The following is an 18,503-nucleotide window of genomic DNA, read 5'->3' as shown; positions in this document are numbered from 1 at the left end:
TTCCAGACTTCTCTTAAGTGAGAGAGAAATGAACCTCTACTCGATTTTAAGCCTATTATTAGGGATTTGGGGTTGCACACAATCAAACCTAATTCATACTGATATACCTCTAACCCTCAATCATCCTCCAGGTATACTTCTGGCATGCTCTCCAATTTGCAGGCCCCTGAATCTATCAAGCTGCTTTGCACCCCGAGCCAGTACCTGCTGCATGCCATTCTTCTGTCTGAAACACACTCCCCCCCTCCTCTAGTTGGCAAACTCCAACTCATCCTTCAAGACAGCTCAAGTGCTCCTCCTAGAGAAGCTGTCCTGGATTCCCAGGTTATAGTGCATCCACCTTCTGAGTTCTTATGATGCTCTGGGTCCCCTGCTCACCCTGTCCTTAATTATCTGTAGCTGTCTCGGGGGGCTCCTGGTAGCAAGGCAATGTCCAAGCGTCCCCATGGGCCCAGGCAAGGAAGCACAGTGAAAGGCTGTAGACAGAGTGAACAGTGTCTGAATGAGTGCCTGGAGGGTCAGACAGGCTCTGCTACAGAAGCTCCAGCAGTGGCTCTAGCCAGGGAAGACTTCCTGGAGGAGGAGGCAGAAAGTGGCACAGAGCATACCGGCTCAGGCTATTGGGCCAGGCTACTGCCTGTGGCACAGAAAGCAGACACCACAAACCCTCAAGAGATCTTTATATATGGCTTAATGGAATGTCTCCAAGACAGTCTCTTAAGCGTCTCTGTGAGGTCATGGCCCCCAGCTGCTGCCAGGCCTAGATCACCAATTGGTAGTGATTGACAGGGCAGCTGCCTAAAGAATCTCCAAGGCCCCAGGTCAGGCGGGGGAGGGGTCAGGCATTGTTGGAAGCTGAGCCTACTCTGTGCTGGTGTTATACAGCCATCTGGTTTGGGTCAGAGGTCTCCAGGGACAGGTTTGATTTATAGGCCGGTGCAGCCGCCCGGGGGGCATGGAGGGAGGGCACAGGGAGGCCAGGACGGGGCGGGGGGTGAGGAGGAGGAGGGAAGGGCCAGGCAGGGTCCCCCTCAGAGGCTGAGGGAGCACCGTGCTTCTGCTCTCAGCCTCGAGCACCTCAGGTTGCTTTTAATAGAGAAACATCGCAAAAGAAAGTATTGGAAGAGCCAAGAAGTCTTTACTGTGTGCCCACTGTCTACTCAGGGCTGTATCTCAGGCTGTTCCTATCTGGGAGAGGAAGGGAATCCACGTGAGCGCCATCCAGGGCAGCCCCTCTCCAGCGCTGAGCTGGGCTTGCCAAGCTGACAGGTTCCCTGACCCCTCTCTGCCACCCTCCAGCACGGCCATCGTTAGCCGCCCTTTGCAGGTGATGACACCGAAGGGAAAGCACAGAGAGGCCGCAGCCCGGAATGGCAGAGCTAGGATTCAAACCCGGGCTTTCTGCCTGACTTCCCTCTGCTCTGCAGGGCCCCCAGAGGATTCCGGAGCTCAGACGAGGAGAGGTAAGCGGCGGGCCGGAGTCGAAGGAAGACGCGCCACGGAGAGAGGCGTCGGAGCGCTGGTCACTAAGAATGCGGTCGTGCCTTCAACTTTTCTGAGTTGTAAGGTCCTGCACCCCCTCTATCCACCCAAGTGCGCTCCAGCAGCACAGAGCAGAGCTGCCAGTATGGACTGAGGTCACTGGGGAGCACTTCACAAACGAAGTTGGCATCTCTCTGAGCCTTGAGAAAGGACAGCTCTGGGCAGATGGAGATGGAGAAGATGGCATCCAGGCAGGAGGCACAGCACAGGCAAAAGCGGAGGTGAAATCTGCCTGGTGAGATGTGAATGCTGGCCTGAGCACTGGGGGCCCGCTCTTGGAACAGAAGTGCTAAGAAGCCGGCTCTGGTGAGGGAAGCCACATACGAGGTCCATCTCCTTGGGTCTGCCCTGAGGAAGGGGTGCAACTAAGAGCCCTCACTTCCCAGGGCAGAGTCAGCTGTGCTCTCAGAAGGTCGAGAACATGGGGCCCATGCGGGGCTGATGCCTTTCCCACGTCCTCTGCTGGACACGTTCTGGGATCGAGAGGCACCACCAGGGTCCTACCGGGGCTGGTGAGGGTGGGTAGCATGGGGACAGCAGTGACTGTCTCCTCAGAAACCATGGAGCACAGTTCCCCTGGGCCCCTCCACGTACCTGGCACCCCACCACTCCAGTTCCTTGGATATGTGAGGTGCCCCCACTGTCTAGTGAGGGCACCTGGGGCTCAGAGGGGTTCTGTGGCTGGCCCAGGTCACACAGCTCTGCAAAACCTGGCCCTAAGCCCACACCTAGAGAAGTTCAGGTCACCACGCTGAGGCTGAACAATGAGAGCAGGGAGCATTTCAGGTGTTGCAAAACCCCACTGTGATCAGATGGAAGATACCAGAGGCAAGAAGGAAACTTTCAGGACATTTGAACCTGAAATGGGAATCAGACAGACTAGGGTCCACATTCCAGTTCTGACCCTGTGACCACTTGGCCTCTCACAGCCTCAGTTTCCCTATCCATGAAATGGGGATGTTAACATGATTCACCAAAAAGAACTGAATGGAACTGCATATATATAAAGCATTTAGTTTGGGGCAGGGAAGTGTTTAGCAAACGGTTACTTTGACTTATCTTCACAGCCACTTCTGCGGGGAAGCCCACCAGCCGTATGGCGGGACAGGTGGCTCTGGTGGGCTTCAACTCCCCTTTCCACGTTCTGTGTGTCTTGGTAGGGACTTCATGAAAAGCCGGAGCCAGTCCTGAGCCATGAACCCATCCAGGGCTGGGGTGCAGCAGGCAATCCATCATCCACAGTCAGCCAGTCGAGTCACCTCCCAGCGAGGAATGCAGATGAAAGCCCATTTCATCATGAAACTAGACACCAGGCTACTTCCTGCCAAGTGCACCCCTTGCGAGATGCCAGCAAAGCCCCGCTCTGGCCTTTGACCTCTGCCCTTGGTTTGTTTATACACGGCGGGGCTGGGGTCAGAAAATGACAACCAGACCCAGGCAGACACACACATGTGTCAGGGACAAGGAAAGTGTTGGACAACTCCCGGGGCATGAGCACATGCCGGCGAAGGGCCACCAGGTCAGGAGGAAGGAGGAAAGAGCCAGGGGCCCCCCGCATGGTGGCCACCAGTGCCGTTCTGTTCAGCTGCAGTGGGACAGAATGGACGGAAGCCGCCTGCGTGCTCAGGGCTGCAGGGACATGGGAAGAACACACCCACCCCTTCTCCAAAGAGCCTACTGCCCAGATGGACAGACAGGACAGACACCCCAGAACCTTAAAATCACCACTGAGGGCAGCTACGATTACAAGTCAAAACGGACACTCAACCGGGCCTCGTGAAGCAGTCTCTACCGCGATCCGGGCCACCATTTACGAAGGGCTCTCAAGGGTCTGGTTCCATTTCATCTCCTTAACAAGCCTCTTTCTCATTCCTCCCCTTTCACCCACAAGGAGGTGGAGGCTCCGCGGGCTCAGGGATGCTCCCAGGGACACAGACTAGCGAGGGGTTTCCGCTGCTCCCCCAACCTGCACTGGGTGTACCGGGGCTCTTGCTTCTCTGGTGCAGCTGCCCCTCCTCCCCACCAGGGCTCCTGACCCCTGCTGTCCCCCAGGCCCTCCTCCTCGCATTCCTGGCATACCTCCTGTCCTTGCCCCCTCCTGGCTCTCCCCACCCAGTTCTCCAAGTATTCCTGGTAGTGTGGCTGCCCAACTCTCCCTGGGCAGGCAACTGTGCTGAACCTTCTTCCTGACCCACCATCCTGGAGCTGGGCCCTGGGATAACTAACTCATGGGAGAGCTGAACCTCCTTGCAGCCCCAGATGGAAAGAGCCCCATGACGGAAACAGTGGCCATCGCCCTTTCCATGAGGCTCCCCAGTCCTCCCGGTGGCTCTAAAGCAGCACTGTCCACTAGAGTTTGGGGCGATGATGGAAATGTTCTACATCTGCCCTGTCCGATATGGTAGCCACCAGCCACATGTGGCTATGGAGTACTCAAATGTGGCTACTGCAACTGAAAAACTGGATTTTTTTTTTTTTTGCGGTACGCGGGCCTCTCACTGCCGTGGCCTCTCCCGTTGCGGAGCACAGGCTCCGGACGCACAGGCTCAGCAGCCATGGCTCACGGGCCCAGCCGCTCCGCGGCACGTGGGATCTTCCCGGACCGGGGCACAAACCCGCGTCCCCTGCGTCGGCAGGCGGACTCTCAACCACTGCACCACCAGGGAAGCCCGAAAAGCTGGATTTTTAATTTTATTTTCATTAAACTTAAATATAAATAGCCACACGTGGCTAGTGGCTACTGTATTGTACAGCACAGCTATATAAAGTCTGTCATCCAAAAGATCAGACGAGCGGACAGCCTCTGGATGTTAGATACCAATGAATAATGGACTCTTCCAGGCTATCTTGTCTAATCCCTTCTTTCCTGTGATGGAGAAACAGAGGCACAGAGAGGGGAGGTGATTCGCCCAAGGTCACACAGCCATTGCCAAGCTGGAGGGGCCCAGCCAGGTTTCCTGGCTCCTAGTGCAGTGCTCCTTCCAGGACCTATCCCCCCCACCTTGTCCAAGCACCTCCCGACAACTAGTACCTGTAAACCTGGGACATCTCTGCTTAGCCACCAGCACCCCCCTCACTACATGACCCTGCAACCCTACTCACTCCAGCAGCCTCCTTCCAGCCAGGCATCTCAAGGAGCTGACTTCCAGCCAGTGCTGCGTTGATGGCACGATCAGCTGGGAAGCTTATAATACACACACACACTTTCCAGGGTCCATGGATTCAGAGACAGCCAGAACCTGTGTTTCTCCCACTCTCCCTGAGGGTCGCTGAGGTCCAGGCAAGTGTGCCAAGTGGCCAGCTCCAGGATTCCCCACAACTAAGGGAACCAGCAGGTGGGACCCGACCCAGAGGCACCAGTCAGAGGGCTGGTGGGAACCTCTGTCTGCACCTGAGAAGCGCTGACCCATCAGAGACGCTCAGGACTTTAAACCAAGACCTGGGAAAATAACGTGTCAGCTAACAGGGAGGCGGAAGCGGTCAGGGACCAAGGAGGGGTCAGGGTTCTGGTGAGCTATCCTCAAGAGATACCCAAATTATGAGGGAATAGAGATGACATAGGAGAGGTGGGGCACAGGTGGACGGGAGGGGGTCTGGGGCAGACGTGCAGTGGAGGCAGCTGTGGGGTGCCTGAGAGCATCCCATTCCTGGACCCGCCCACTACACATGCAACCTTACGCCCACCCCTTCCCTCAGGCAACTTGGATCTCCTGGGGTCTGGATTTCCAAGGGAGCCTCAATTAAACGTCCCTCCCCTTTCTCGAAGCTTGGCCCCTGGGTGAGTTTTGTGAGTGGCCCTGGGCTGTGATTCTGGCCCCTCACCCCAGAGGGAGCCACCCTCAGGGAGAAGACCGGGATCCCACATGGCACCCCCAGCAGGGCCCAGACAACAAGCAGAGGGCTACTGTCCACCTCAGTAGGCACTAGGGCAAAACCGCCCTCACCCTGGGACACCATCGTGGATGCATTTTGAGGGAGAGACCTCAACAAATGGGACGAGATCTGGAATGCCCCTGTGGCTCCGAATGGATTGACCAAATGGATCCAAATGGGTCGACGCTTCTACTTAAAGGATGACCATGTCTCTGCTGGCAGCTCTGGCCCTCAGTGCTCCCTGGTGAGGTCATGGGCCTCGGAGGTGTGAGAGATGGGGACCTCAGGTGCCTCGTCAAGTGGGGCCCCAGGGCCCCAGCATGGGGCAGCCTGTACCCGTTGGGGTTCCCAGCAGGCAGGTCACGAAGCGGGGCTCGCAGCTCTATTTATAGAAAGCAGCTGCTGCGGAGGAGGAAGAACTGGGGAGAACCAGCTCGGCAGTATTTTCCAAGCTCACCCTGTCTCGGCTTAATTTCATCCCAAGCAAATAAATCATTAAGGAGGCACCGAGTCCTGGGAGATCTGATGAAGAAGGGCCATTAAACGGCACAGCCTTAACTTGAATTATGGAAGGCCTCAGACGAGCAGCCTTATTAGTGTCTGGGTTAGGCCATAACTCATGCTAACCGCCCCCTGGTCTTAACCAAGCGAGGAGACGGGGACAATCAGCCGGCTCCCTGGCCTCAGGGATAGCCCAGCAGGCTGTCTGCTCTCCCAGCGGTTTGAACACCCTCCTGCAAATGTGCTTTGCTCTGTGCCTTGCCTTCCCGGCAACACCCACTCCCACGGGCAGGGGTGAGGACGGATGACCTGGCTGTGCGGTATTTAAGGGTGTTCACAGGCTGTGGCAGTGGGAGCCGCCGGCACCATTGTGTCGGGGAGCCCTTCTGCGGAGCACAGGAAAGCTGAGGCCTGGGAACACCCACAGAGCCACGGCAGACTCACGTGACCCGAGCGGCATGGAGGTGAGAGGCGTGGGTTCAAGGTTGCCGGATGGCTGCCTGCCAAGCTCCTGCCATGAGCGGGCTCTTCATCCCCCCTCAGCCTCAGTCTCCTCATGAGTGAAGTGGGAGAGCAGTGCCTTGTCATCCATGGACAGAACGAGATAACACGCACGGAACGCTCACTGGCGTTTGCACGGGGCTGTGGCAGTTTAAATCAGATGGCGCACGTGCCGTGCTGAGCTGCTCCTGGCCTCTCGTTAAGTGCTCACGCGATGACTGTTTAACACAGAGCTGTTTCTATTTGCGGTAATCCCTTCCCAAACGAAGTCGCCCTCGCGGGAAATTCATGGATAAGAGTATGGATTCACTTGGTGACGAGCCGTCGTGGAGGCCTTGCCCTATGCCCCCTCCCAGCGGCACCCACGCCAGTCCCACCGACGCCCATCGGCAGGGGTGAGCGCGAATGGTCTGGCTGTGCTGTACTTAAGGGTGCTTCCATGCGGTGACAGTGGCTTCGGGAAACCCTTCTGCTGAACAGACTGCCCGATGCCTCAATAGGCTGCATCCCCAGCGTCGTCAGGAGCTTGTCAGGAATGCAGTCTGGGGCCCTACCCAGACCTGCTGCGTCAGAACCTGCTTTTAACAAGATCCCCAGCGGACGTGAGTGGCACATGACAGTTGGTGCGCAGCCGACTACGAGTCTGTGGTGAAGCCCCAGCATCACACCCACTGTACAGGACGGAGAAGTTAGGAAAACTACGCCCGGGTCATCCAGGTAGTAAATGGAGAGATCAGTTATGTCTGGTCCTGCCGGCGCTGAAACCCCCTAGTTCTGTGGTCTGAGCAGGAGGAGGGTATCTGACATGTGGGAGGCACTGAGAGGCCACGGAGGGTCTTCCTATGTGTCGATGTGGGAGTGGGGAGCACCTATTCTAAATTCCACCCAAGCTCCAAAGGCCCTTCCACCCTCACCCATCATTCTCCTCCTGAACTCCTACGTCCTCCTACACTTACGTCGGGCTTTTCAATATGGACTCATAAACTGCACTGAATGCTTAATCTCTTGTTTCTGGCAAGGTGCACTGTCAAGGAGGGATTGGAGGCCTGGGTTTTAGACTGGTTCTGCCGCTCATTAGCGGGTGACCTTGGGCCAGTCCTCCCAGCTCTCTAGTCCATTCAGCTCCCACCTGTAAAATGTGGGTCTTGCACAGGCTGCTGAATGGCCCGTTCCAGCCCTAAAGCCTGGGGCCTGTCTTCAAGCCCTGCTAGTCCCAGAAAGGTGGAGACCGGCCGTCTCCTCCTCACTCCCTTTCCTGCATGGTCCAGTAGCGGCCAGCCCGCAGCCAGGCCCAGCAACCATCTGTTCAGAGGCAGATGCTGGTCTTCAGGCCCACCACCTCACAGCCCATCCCCGCTGAACACACGTGCGGGCACAGCTGGCGAGGACACCACTCGTTTGGACATCCGTGCTGAACACATGCTCACCAGGCAAGTCACCAGTGGGAGCTACAGAGCGCTTGAGCCAGACATTGAGCTGGAAGCCTTTAAGGCTGCTCGAAGGGAAGGCTGAGCACTCCCAGCTCACCTGTGACAAGCTCACAGTGGCCTCTGAACCTCACGTGGCGTTTCCTTCATGCCTCCTAAAGAGAAAAGAGTCCAAGACCTCCCCAGACCAATGTATTCCCTTGTGTGGAATCCCTCAGAGCTCACAGTGTGGACCCAAATTTAATAACAATAATTATTTCCACATCTAATAACACTAAGTAACTTTAACAGCCTACGGGAGCTATAATAGTTACAACCGGCAATTTTTAAACCTACCTTTGTCAGTACCTTCTATGTGCCCGGCACCAGCCTAGTCACTTCCCATATATGACCCACGATCCTGAGGGATCGTGGCAAAGTCCATTTCTATTACTATTACAGATGAGGAAGCCGGCTCAGGGGTGAAGTGACTCACTCAAGGTCACAGCTAACAAGCAGTCAAGTCAGGACTGGGCCCAGGGCTGGGAGATCCCTGAGCCGCAGTTCTTCCCATGACACCAGGCTGTGAGCCTCTGAGAAAGATGGCAGCAGCTCTGCGGTGGCCCACGGTGACACCTGTCCCAAACGGGCCTGCGTTTCAAAGCTCCCTTCTGCAGGCAGGACTTCCTGGACTGAACCTACTCATGACTGTGTTAATTGTGGGGAAAAAAGCCCTCAAAGCAGGGCCACAGCGTCTGAGTGAAACCTTTTTTCAGCTGAAAGTCTGTTCCTTTTTAGTGGGAAACAAAGGGTAGGGGCCAGTTTCTGAATGCTGAGATCCTGAATTGAACTGCTGGGCCATCGTGCAGCCTCTGCTTGGCCCGGGTGTGGGGACAGATGTGCTGTGCACGGTGCACAATGAGGGGTGGAAGTGGATCACTCTGGGGTCAGGCTTCAAGGGGGTGACAGCTCAGAGCCAGCCTCACTTCGTTCCAGGCAACTATGACTCCAGTCCCGCTGCGATGGAGAAAACGTGCACGTATTGAGCACCTACTATGTACTCCGCTCTGAGGGTGGCTGAGGCGGCTAGGATGCAGTCCCGCCTCAAAGAACTGCCGCTCTCGGCAGGAGCAGCAATAACAAAAGAGCAAAACACACCTCTTATGAACCTGCTCTGTTCAAGTAAGGGGTCCAGGGGTCTCACTGTGCTGACATACACCCCATGTAAGGACTGATCGTGGTCCAACAATGAGTCTGAAGCCGTCTTAACTGCAAATTTATGTGATCGTGCCGTATTTTAAATCAGAGACCAAATCTTTCACAAGCATTCATCGGGTGCCCAAGACGAGCTCAGCACTGGGCAGAGCACAATCAATGATGCAGGCTACGTGTGTGATATCAACAGCTCCCCTCCACCCCGCACCTAACGTGAGCCACATGCTGGACCACGCTGCGTTTCCGCATCTATCTTAATACTCACCAACCCTGCGAGGTACATATAATCATTCCCACTGCACAAATGGCAAAACAAAGGCTTGAGGATGTCAATTAGCCAGCAGGGGGCAGAACTAAAATTCAAATCAGGACGAGAAGTTTATTCTCAAAGACTGGAAACTGCCTGAAGGTCCCAAAATAAGGGTCTGGATAATCCAATCATGATCCAGCCACACCATGGAAACCCATGCAGCTGTTAATAAGGAGTGAGGCAGCTCTACATTAATCATATGAAACAATCACCAAGATCGATTAAGGGGGAAAACGAGGTGCAGAGCGGTGTTCACAGTGTGATCACATATGTGTGAAACTTCTCTGTCATAAGATTCTGGAAGGACGTAGGAGAAAGTGATCATGGCGGTCATCAGCAGGAAGAGGGGCTGGGGAGCTTCGGGCTGGAGGTATCTCACCAGGCAGGCTTTTGTAGCATTGAAATTTGTTGCCACAGGCATTCTTTACCTTTCAAAAGTATTTTAAAGTCCCCAGTGTGCCCACTTCCCCACACATGCCTCCTGGCTGACCATCTGTGCCCTGGGGAGCTTCACACCTACCCAAGAAGGCATACACATGTGGAAAAGTGAGTGACTGGGGCAAAGCGGGGATTGGGGAGGGGGGGATGGGAGGAGGACTCAGCCTTGAATTGGGGGTGCAGGGGACAGAGCCCTGGGTTGAGGGCTGTGGTGAGCTGGAGTCAGGGCAGAATGATAGGGTGCGGGGCAAAGGGGAGACCAGGCCTGGACCTGGCTCAGGATGGGGGAAGAGGATGGTGCCACCCAGGAGACACAGGGGAGCTGGGCAGGAAGGTCGTGAGTGCAGTGCACACAGCTCTTGCAAGGGGACGGTGTCCTTGCAGCCATCCTGGTAGAAAACTCTCTCTGCCCTTCATCAGTACCAGAAGCCTTGGCTGGACGCCAGCCTCCTCTGCTGAGCTGATGTGCCAATAAATGCTGGTTGGCAGATCAATTAAACCATCTAGGAATGACGTCTGGAACGACAGTTTCCCTGGCTCAAAGCAGGTGGACAAGGCTTCCCTGCCCGCTGGGCCTGAGATCCTGGGGTACCCGCTCGCCGTCCCCGCTTAGTCAGCCCTGGGCTCGGACACCTGCTCTTTGGAATCAGCGGACAGAGTGGAGGCAGCAGGGCCGGCCCAGGTAGCAGGAGGCGCGGGAATGGTCACGGCGACCTGGGTTTCAGGGCAGCTCTGCCACCGGCTAGCCGTGCGGCCTTAGGCTAACTCTTCACCTCTCCAAGAGTCAGTTTCCTGTCTATAAGATGGGTTGAATAACAATGACATTGCCTCAAGGTTTATTGCGTGGGCTGACAAAAAAAGAAAATGAGTAAAACACTTGGCCCAGGGCACAGAACTTGGGTGGATTCCCCCAAACGTATAATTATTATGACCCTCAAATCAAAGCTGCTCCGTCTGGGGTCCCCTCTCCTCTTCCTGTGTCACTCGCGTACTGCTCACCACCACAAGAACTCCAAGACAGGAGACAAAGCCGTTCTGTCAGCCCTCCTGGCCTCCAGCATGTGCAAGGAGGTGCCAGGGGCTGGAGGGCAATTCCAGAAACCAGCCCGGAGCAGATTCCACGGGCCACCCTCACAGCAGTTGGGACATTTTCAGTGACATTCTCCTGTTAGCGACCGAAGGATGCCTGATTCACAGCCACCGCTGGGGCTGTCTGTATGCAACTAGCTTTTCAGAAGGCCCCGCGGAGTGCTGTGCTCAGCCAAGAGCTTGGTGGGCTGGAGGTGAAACCGGGGGGAGGGACAGCATCTCAGGGCTTCCTCCAAACTCACCGCTGAAGGAAAGGGTCCAGTCCTTTGCTGAGTGGCCACCCAGCCCGGTGGAGCATCCTCTCCTATTCCTTCTCTTCCTGCCTTGTCTGTAAACGTCTCCACAAGGGACCCACTAAGCCAGTGTGCCTCAGTTTGATCCAGTTAGTAGCTGTGTGACCTTGAGCAAATTACTCAAGCTCTCTGGGCTTCAATTTCTTCATCGGAAAATGAAGATGCTAATAAAGGTATTAGCTCAAAGAGTTGTTACAAGGATTAAACGAATTAAAATTTGTAAAGTGCTTAGAATCTAGCCCAGCACAGACTAAGTATCAGAGAAGTGTTGTTAGCGTGGCGCTGTTATTGCTGTTATTATTTGACCCTGGACCCAGTCATCCGGAGCCAGCTGGCCTGTTTGCCTGGCCTCGGTTCTGCACTTCCCAGCTCACTCGGATGGCAGAGCCCCTGGGCGTCCTGCAGCTCTCTACTGTAAACCCCCCAAGACGCTGAGGTGTTTCGTTCCATGGTGTAGCCGAAGAACACATTTGTAATAGGAAAAATGCACTTCCAGGAGCTCTTGTCCTCCACAAACACATACTTCAGAGTTACAGGCAGTTAGCTCTTTCTCAGTCTTGCTTTCATAGTCATAAAAATCAAAAATTGAGAAAATCATGCCCATTAACTTCCTTCCTACACATTAGAAGGGAAGTCTCTTATTGAGGCCACTCTTGTTTTTATCCATAGGTGAAGCCCCGGACCTGGCCCAGCTCACCTGGTTAGTCAAAGCCGCAAGCACCAGTCGCTGTGGCCCTGCTCTGTGCTGGCGAGCTTTATCATGCCTGTTTTACAAAGGAGAACACTGAGGTCCAGAGCGAGGAGGTAATCATCGTCCAGGGCCTCCTGGTGAGTCCTGGGACCAAACTCTAACCCCATCTGTTATACCCTCCATGGCCTTGTGGGGAAGCAACCCCAGAGAGCGGCCCTGCCTTTCTGCCCTAGAGTCTGTCTCTAACTGTGGTCACCTAACCCCCTGAATTTGGGGACCCACCTTCGTGTCCACAACCAACTGGCTCAGAATTCTTTTCATGCACAGAATTCCACCTTGAGTCACCCTACCTGCCCAGGGACTCCCTAGGGCCAAACCCTTCTCGGTGTCCAGGGATCCACTGGACTTCAGCCCAGGTCACTAGCTACAGGCATCACACAGTCCCTTCCCAACCAGCCCGTCAGACTCCCCTCAGCCTGTTCTTTGGTGGCTCACCCTGTAGTCAGGGCTTGTTCAAAAAAGCTGAGCTCCCCCTTTCTGCAATCACACCCTGCCCAAGATAGAGAACATCACTCCTATGTGGAGAAGGGGCCAGCACCACAGCACTCAAGCCTAATCCTGTCACCCAACAGGAGATGCCACAGGCTCGCATCATATGACATCCTGGCCTTGTCTCCCCTTGCCCCCTGGATGGGCTTTCTAGCCTCAGCCAACCTGAAAAAACCACTGCCAACAGGGAGGATAGAATGCTCCAAGTTTTAGTTTCACCAAGCATCTCCAGCCACCTGAAGGATCCAAGAGCTCAAAATGCTCTGATCACAACTGTCCTCTCCCACCCAGCCTCCACCCTCAGCAGCACACCAAGAACACCATGGCTTGAATACCCTTGGTCCTATCCTTCGTGGCTGCAACCTTGTTAGCACCTTAGTTTTGTGCCAGTAAACCAATCAACAGACGATAGTCCAAGCGTGGATCAATACCCAAGAGGAAGCCCACCTTGGGGGCCCAATAGTTGGCTCAGGTAATTCCTCTGGGTATCAGTGCCAGCCTTTAATCCCAGCTACCATATTATTGGTGCCGTCACACAAGATCTCACAGCAGCTATGAAAGGGACCTGACACTGTCCCATTTTACAGATGAGTAAAACGAGCCCTAAAGCATTAGAGTGACTCACCAAAGACACAAAACCAATGAGCACTGGGGATGCAGTGGGAAATGAGGCGTGTCAGACCCCAGAGCCTTGGTACAACAAGGCCATCCTTGTAGTCCAGTGATCAGCTCTGGCAAGTAGATTTTCCAATTCCATTTAAAGAGAGTATTTGTTGTTGCTGTTGATTTTCTAAGCACTGGGGTTTGCCTGGTCATCATGTCTCTGAGGGTTCTCAACATTCTCCACAAGGCACTGCGGTGACTAAACTAGCCCGATTCAGGACACACTCAGCCTCTCTTTACTTAACCAGTTAATCAGAGAAAACAGGCCACTCTGCCATTCGATGGCAACCTGAGTCCAACAACCACGGAAATGAAATATGAGCAAGAGTGTCGCCAATGGTACCACAGAGTGGAGCACACCAGCCACCTTCTGGCGGCCTGTCACCCTTGAAAATGGTCTACCCACGCTAACCTGAGTCAATGTCAATTTTTACTTGAGTCAAATCTTGTTCTTGACCTCTTTTCTGGAGTGTCACTCTCAGCCCCTCAGCCAAAGGGGGGAGCATGGGAAAAGAGTGGGCTTCGGAGGCTGACAGACCTGGGGAGGTTCGGGTTCTGGTTCTCCATAGCTCTGCTCTTGAGTTTCTCTTCTCTGAAGAGGGGCAATTATATCTCTCATTTAAAATGAATAAGCTAGGGGCTTCCCTGGTGGCGCAGTGGTTGAGGGTCTGCCTGCCGATGCAGGGGAGGTAGGTTTGTGTCCCGGTCCAGGAGGATCCCACATGCCGCGGAGCGGCTGGGCCCGTGAGCCATGGCCGCTGCGCCTGCGCGTCCGGAGCCTGTGCTCCGTGGCGGGAGAGGCCACAGCGGTGAAAGGCCCGCGTACCGCAAAAAAATAAAATAAAATAAAATGAATAAGCTGGAATTCTGGCTTTAAGTGCCCAGCACTGGGAGCTTCGTCAGGGATGTGGCAGGAAGCCTGTTTGGACGAGGTGTGTACAAGCTCACAGGTGACTGACTCCAGGCCCCACTCGGCTGGGATTCAACACGGGACAGGCAACCACATGCACCTCTGTCCAGAGGCCACCCTGCCTCCCTAAGTGACTCCCTCCTAACACCAAGAACTATTTTCGTTACTAGGATTTTTAAGCTGCCTCACAGGATGGTTGTGTATATTAAATGAGAGGAGGCCTTAGATTTGTCAGCAAACACAGCAGCCTGTGGGCTTCTGTGCAACCTGCGAGGGTGTTTTGTGTGTCCACACGGTGTCTTAAGCAGCTGCCAACGTTAAAAATTGGAATAGTTCACACAAAATCTAGATTTCTAGGTCCTCTTGAAAGAAATCAGAAGATTCCACAACTTGTGGCTCTCGTTCCCATGAGGCAATAATCAGCCAGATGCCCCCTTTAACAGAGAGCTCAGCAGGGAGACCTAGATTTGAGTGTTCAGCCCCTGCATACAGTAGGTGTTCAATAAATGATAGTTATCACTACTTATTATTTATCAGTAACTCGAGTGCATGGGATTCAAGTGCAGAGATTGTGTCTTCTACTTGTCACTCTCCTCCCACTGTGAACTTGAAGCCAGAAACACGGGAGACATCGTTTTGCACAACCCTTACAGAGACTGAAACGTTCGTAATTAGCATCAACACCCAAATCACTTATTAGGCGCCAGTTCTAAGCACTGTCCTAAGCACGTCACATATATTATTATCTTATTTGATTTCTCACAACAACCCGGAGCTAGATTACTATCATTGAGCCACTTTTGCAGAAAGGGAAACTGAGGCACACGCCAAGATCACCCAGCGAGCAAAAAAGAGTCGAGGTCCAAACCCAGGAGCCTGGCCTCGGAGTCCACGTCCTCACCATGAATTCAGGATTATCCCAAGTGCTGATGGAGGATGGGGCCTCAGGAGGATGTTTTCCCCCGTCTCCCCGCCCCCCCCAGTTCTGCCTGGGACAGGCAGCCTCTGCCCACCCCTTCCCCCCTCAGCAGGCTGCACTTACGGTCAAGGCCATTGATGTAGCGCATGGTGACTTCACAGTGGCCCCACACGGCACTCACCACCGGGTAAAGCTTCTTGCCCTTGAGGCCACGGAAGGCCACGCCCAGGTACTGGCCGTCCACGACGAAGCTGAGTGTGCCCTCGTCCATGTCCAGCACCACGAGCAGCGAGTCGGGCAGCGCGAAGGCCTCATCGGGCCCCAGGAAGGCGGGGTAGGCCACGCCGGGTCGGTTCTTGCCGTCGTGGTAGAGGCGGCTGCGGCCCAGGTCCCAGCCCCAGGACTCGGCGTCGCTGCCCACCAGCGCCGTGTAGCCCACCGAGTGCAGCGGGGCCCGCGCCGTGGCCACGCCCACCACAGCGTGTGTGCCCCGCTGCCGCGCCGGCCAGTGGATCTGCCAGGCGTGCAGGCCGCGGGCGTGGCCCACCTTGCCGCGGATGCCGTCCGTGCTCTGCGCCACAGGGTGCCGGTGGAAGGTGAGCCGGTCATCATCCTTGACGAAGACGTTGAGCGAGCGGTCCTCGGGGTTCCACGCATGGCGCAGCTGCACCGCCAGCCCCGCTGCCGGCATGTCCAGCAGCTGGTCCAGCCGCGCCGGCCGCCCCGGCTCCGCTCCCCGCAGCTCGCGCTTGGCCGGCCGCAGCGCCGGCTCTCGCACCTCCACCGACTTGAGGCTCCCCGAGAGCTTCTGGCCCATGGCTCGCTGCCGGGACGGGGCCGCTGCGGGCCACCGCTACCTCGTGGGAGCTTCCGGTCCCCGCAGCCAGGGATGGGCCACGGGGCTGGACACCAGGCTTCCGGACCGTACACGTCCACAGCCTCTGCGGGGCTGGGGCAGGGGCCCAAGCTCCTGGAAGGAAGCAAAGGACACGGGTTATTACAGCAGCCTCGACAGCCACTTATGCCCACGCCTTGGCTGGGCCCTGGGCATGCATTAATAACAGTAACTAATGAATCGAATGATATCTGGCACTTATCTAGAACTTGCCATATGCCAGACACTTTTAAGTGATTCATATTTATTAGCTCATTTAATCCTTAAGACCTCCCTATAAGACATTCATTATCATTCCCATTTTATAGATGAGAAAAGTAAAGAGTATAGAGGAGATAAGTAATTAACCAACGTCTACGGTTAAGAAGGGGCTGAGCCCAGATTCACACAGGCCACCTGGCTTCAGAGTCTGTGTTCGGCTCTTAGAGTAGTCACAGGCAATTTTATTTTAGAAATAAGGACTGAGCCCAGAGAAGTTGTGATTTGCTCAAGATCACAGAACATAGAGAACCCCAATGCATTTGGTCCCAAGAAACAAGCCCTGTGCCAAGGTTGGGGGGGACAAAGTGCCCAAGACAGGGGGTCAAAGATGTTTAGGGTGTGGCCCATTGGTTCCCATCCCTGGCTGCCCTGGGGAGCTTAAACAGCATTTAAAGTGCAGCCAGGCTTGAGAAGCCAGACACTGAGCAAGGATCCACCAAGGTCACCCAGGGACGTGGACACGGACATAAGATAACCATCTGAGGAGGGGGTGGGGTCTCCATGGGAAGGTGAGTTGGAGGCAGGGGGATGAGAGAGTTGATGTCCAGACTCTGGAGCCAGCGAGAAGTATATGCAAATCCCTCTCTCCATCGCCTAGCTGTGTGTCCACAGGAAGGTCTCTTTGCCTCTCTAAGACTCCAGTTTCCTCATTTGTTGAATGGGGGTAACATGCTCCCTCCAGGTGGTGTGGGAAGCTAAGAGACAATATCAAAAGTCAAGCCTGAGATTCTGCGGGCTCTATCTTCTGGGCATCCTGCATATACACCTTCCCTTTGGATGGGCCAGCTCTTTCTTTAGGCATATAAACATAGTTAACAGCATTGACCCTGGGCAACCTCCGCTGAGACAAGATCCTGGTCTTCAGGACTTGGCCACCATCACTAAGAGACTAGCCAGAATCCAGGGTGCTTGCGCTGTTTGGATGGGCCCCGGGTGTGGGAAGAGATGGAGAGCTGAGCACTGCAACCTGTCCAGAGCATAGGTGTATGTCCTCCCCTCCCTGGTCTGAGAGCTCCTAGGCTTTCCTTGAGATAGGTCAGGAGGCAGATGTTTTTCATGCCCCGCTCTGCCTGGCCATGACCTCCCACCCAAACAGTGGCACAGTCCCAGCCAAAGTGCCATACAGCACAGGCAGCAATGATATGCATTGCTTTTTTAACCCTCCAATTTTATTCTCGACTCCCATTTTCTTTCCTTTCTACTGTCAGACCCCAGCTTCAGCTCATGCTGACCCTATCCAGAGAGTTCTGGCTAATGTTTAAGGAAATATCAGAATACATAAAAATGTACAACACTAGACAGTTCTAAGATAGCAGAATAGTTACTCCTTTTCATATCCAAAATCACCCAAAATAAAGGAGAAAGAGAAAGAGGAATGCAAATTTTGTCTTCAGCAAAACTAGAACACATTTGTAATCCAACCACAACTTATAAAGAGAGGCTGCCAAAAAAATGGTCAAGGGTTGCCAAAACCAGTGAAGAGCAAACGAGGTGTGAGAAAACACCTACAGAAGACACCTGTGGCTGCAGATCTCAGTTGAAGATGGCAGAGCCAGCCAGTAGCTGGCACTCCCTGAAGGAGAAAACCAATGATTCCTAATCAGGAACAATGGGAACAGGGTATGCGGTCTAACCGTGGGAGCTGCCTCTGACACTGTGGGGAAAGAGGAGGGCAGGGCTAACAGAGAAAACTTTGCAGGTCTGCCATCTTCACAGGAAGCAGTGTGTTGCTGAGGTAGAGCGGGAGAAGGGCCTGAACTGGGGGAAGCCCAGGGCTGCAGATCTCTGCTGACTGGGTAGAAACTAGAAATCACTGCCACAGTCCTGTGAACAGAGTTACCAGGAACCGGGGAGCAATCCTGCTCTCCTAAAATGCCTCCTGGCATCTCCTCTCCATGCATCCCTTGCAAAATGCTGATTCAGGAAGGTCCGCCTCTTCTAACTAGGAACCAGCACATGATGGAGTCAAAGATGCTGGAAAAGAAACAGAGGAGGAACAGAACAGGGAAAAATATGGTAAGCCAAGAAAACTCACCGTAAGAAAAAGCTGTCACAAAGCAGATAAAAATTGGGAGCAAATTTGTAAACTAATTTTGTGATCACTTATTTGAGAAGGGAGACAACTAGTACAGCCTAAAAAAAAAAAAGATTAAATACATTTTTACATAGTTACAAAGGCAACCTCCAGAAGAACTCCAGAAGAATAAATTACAGATCTTCCAAACTGTCAAAATGAACACAAAATAAAACACCATACTGAAAGATTTTGCTTTAAGAAGCAATAGAGACTAAGAACCAAGATGGCGGAGTAGAAGGACGTGCTCTCACTCCCTCTTGTGAGAACACCAGAATCACAACTAGCTGCTGGACAATCATCGACAGGAAGACACTGGAACTCACCAAAAAGCTACCCCACATCCAAAGACAAAGGAGAAGCCGCAATGAGA

At 54.2% G+C, this 18,503-nt stretch overlaps 1 protein-coding gene across 1 annotated transcript in view; it reads right to left on the bottom strand.

Annotated features, from left to right (window-relative positions):
* Nucleotides 1-15,717, bottom strand: part of SPSB4 (splA/ryanodine receptor domain and SOCS box containing 4) — a 63,201-nt gene extending 47,484 nt beyond the window's left edge. The window contains exon 1 of the mRNA XM_065876752.1: nt 15,024-15,717. Coding sequence (XP_065732824.1) covers nt 15,024-15,717 — 694 coding nt within the window. The remainder of the gene's footprint in view (nt 1-15,023) is intronic.
* Between the last annotated feature and the right edge of the window lie 2,786 nt (nt 15,718-18,503).

Source organism: Phocoena phocoena, chromosome 4 (assembly GCF_963924675.1).
Source record: "Phocoena phocoena chromosome 4, mPhoPho1.1, whole genome shotgun sequence".
In the NCBI taxonomy this organism is placed as follows: domain Eukaryota; kingdom Metazoa; phylum Chordata; class Mammalia; order Artiodactyla; family Phocoenidae; genus Phocoena; species Phocoena phocoena.
Note: the sequence above shows the minus strand (reverse complement) of the source record. Positions and strands in the feature narration are given on the sequence as shown.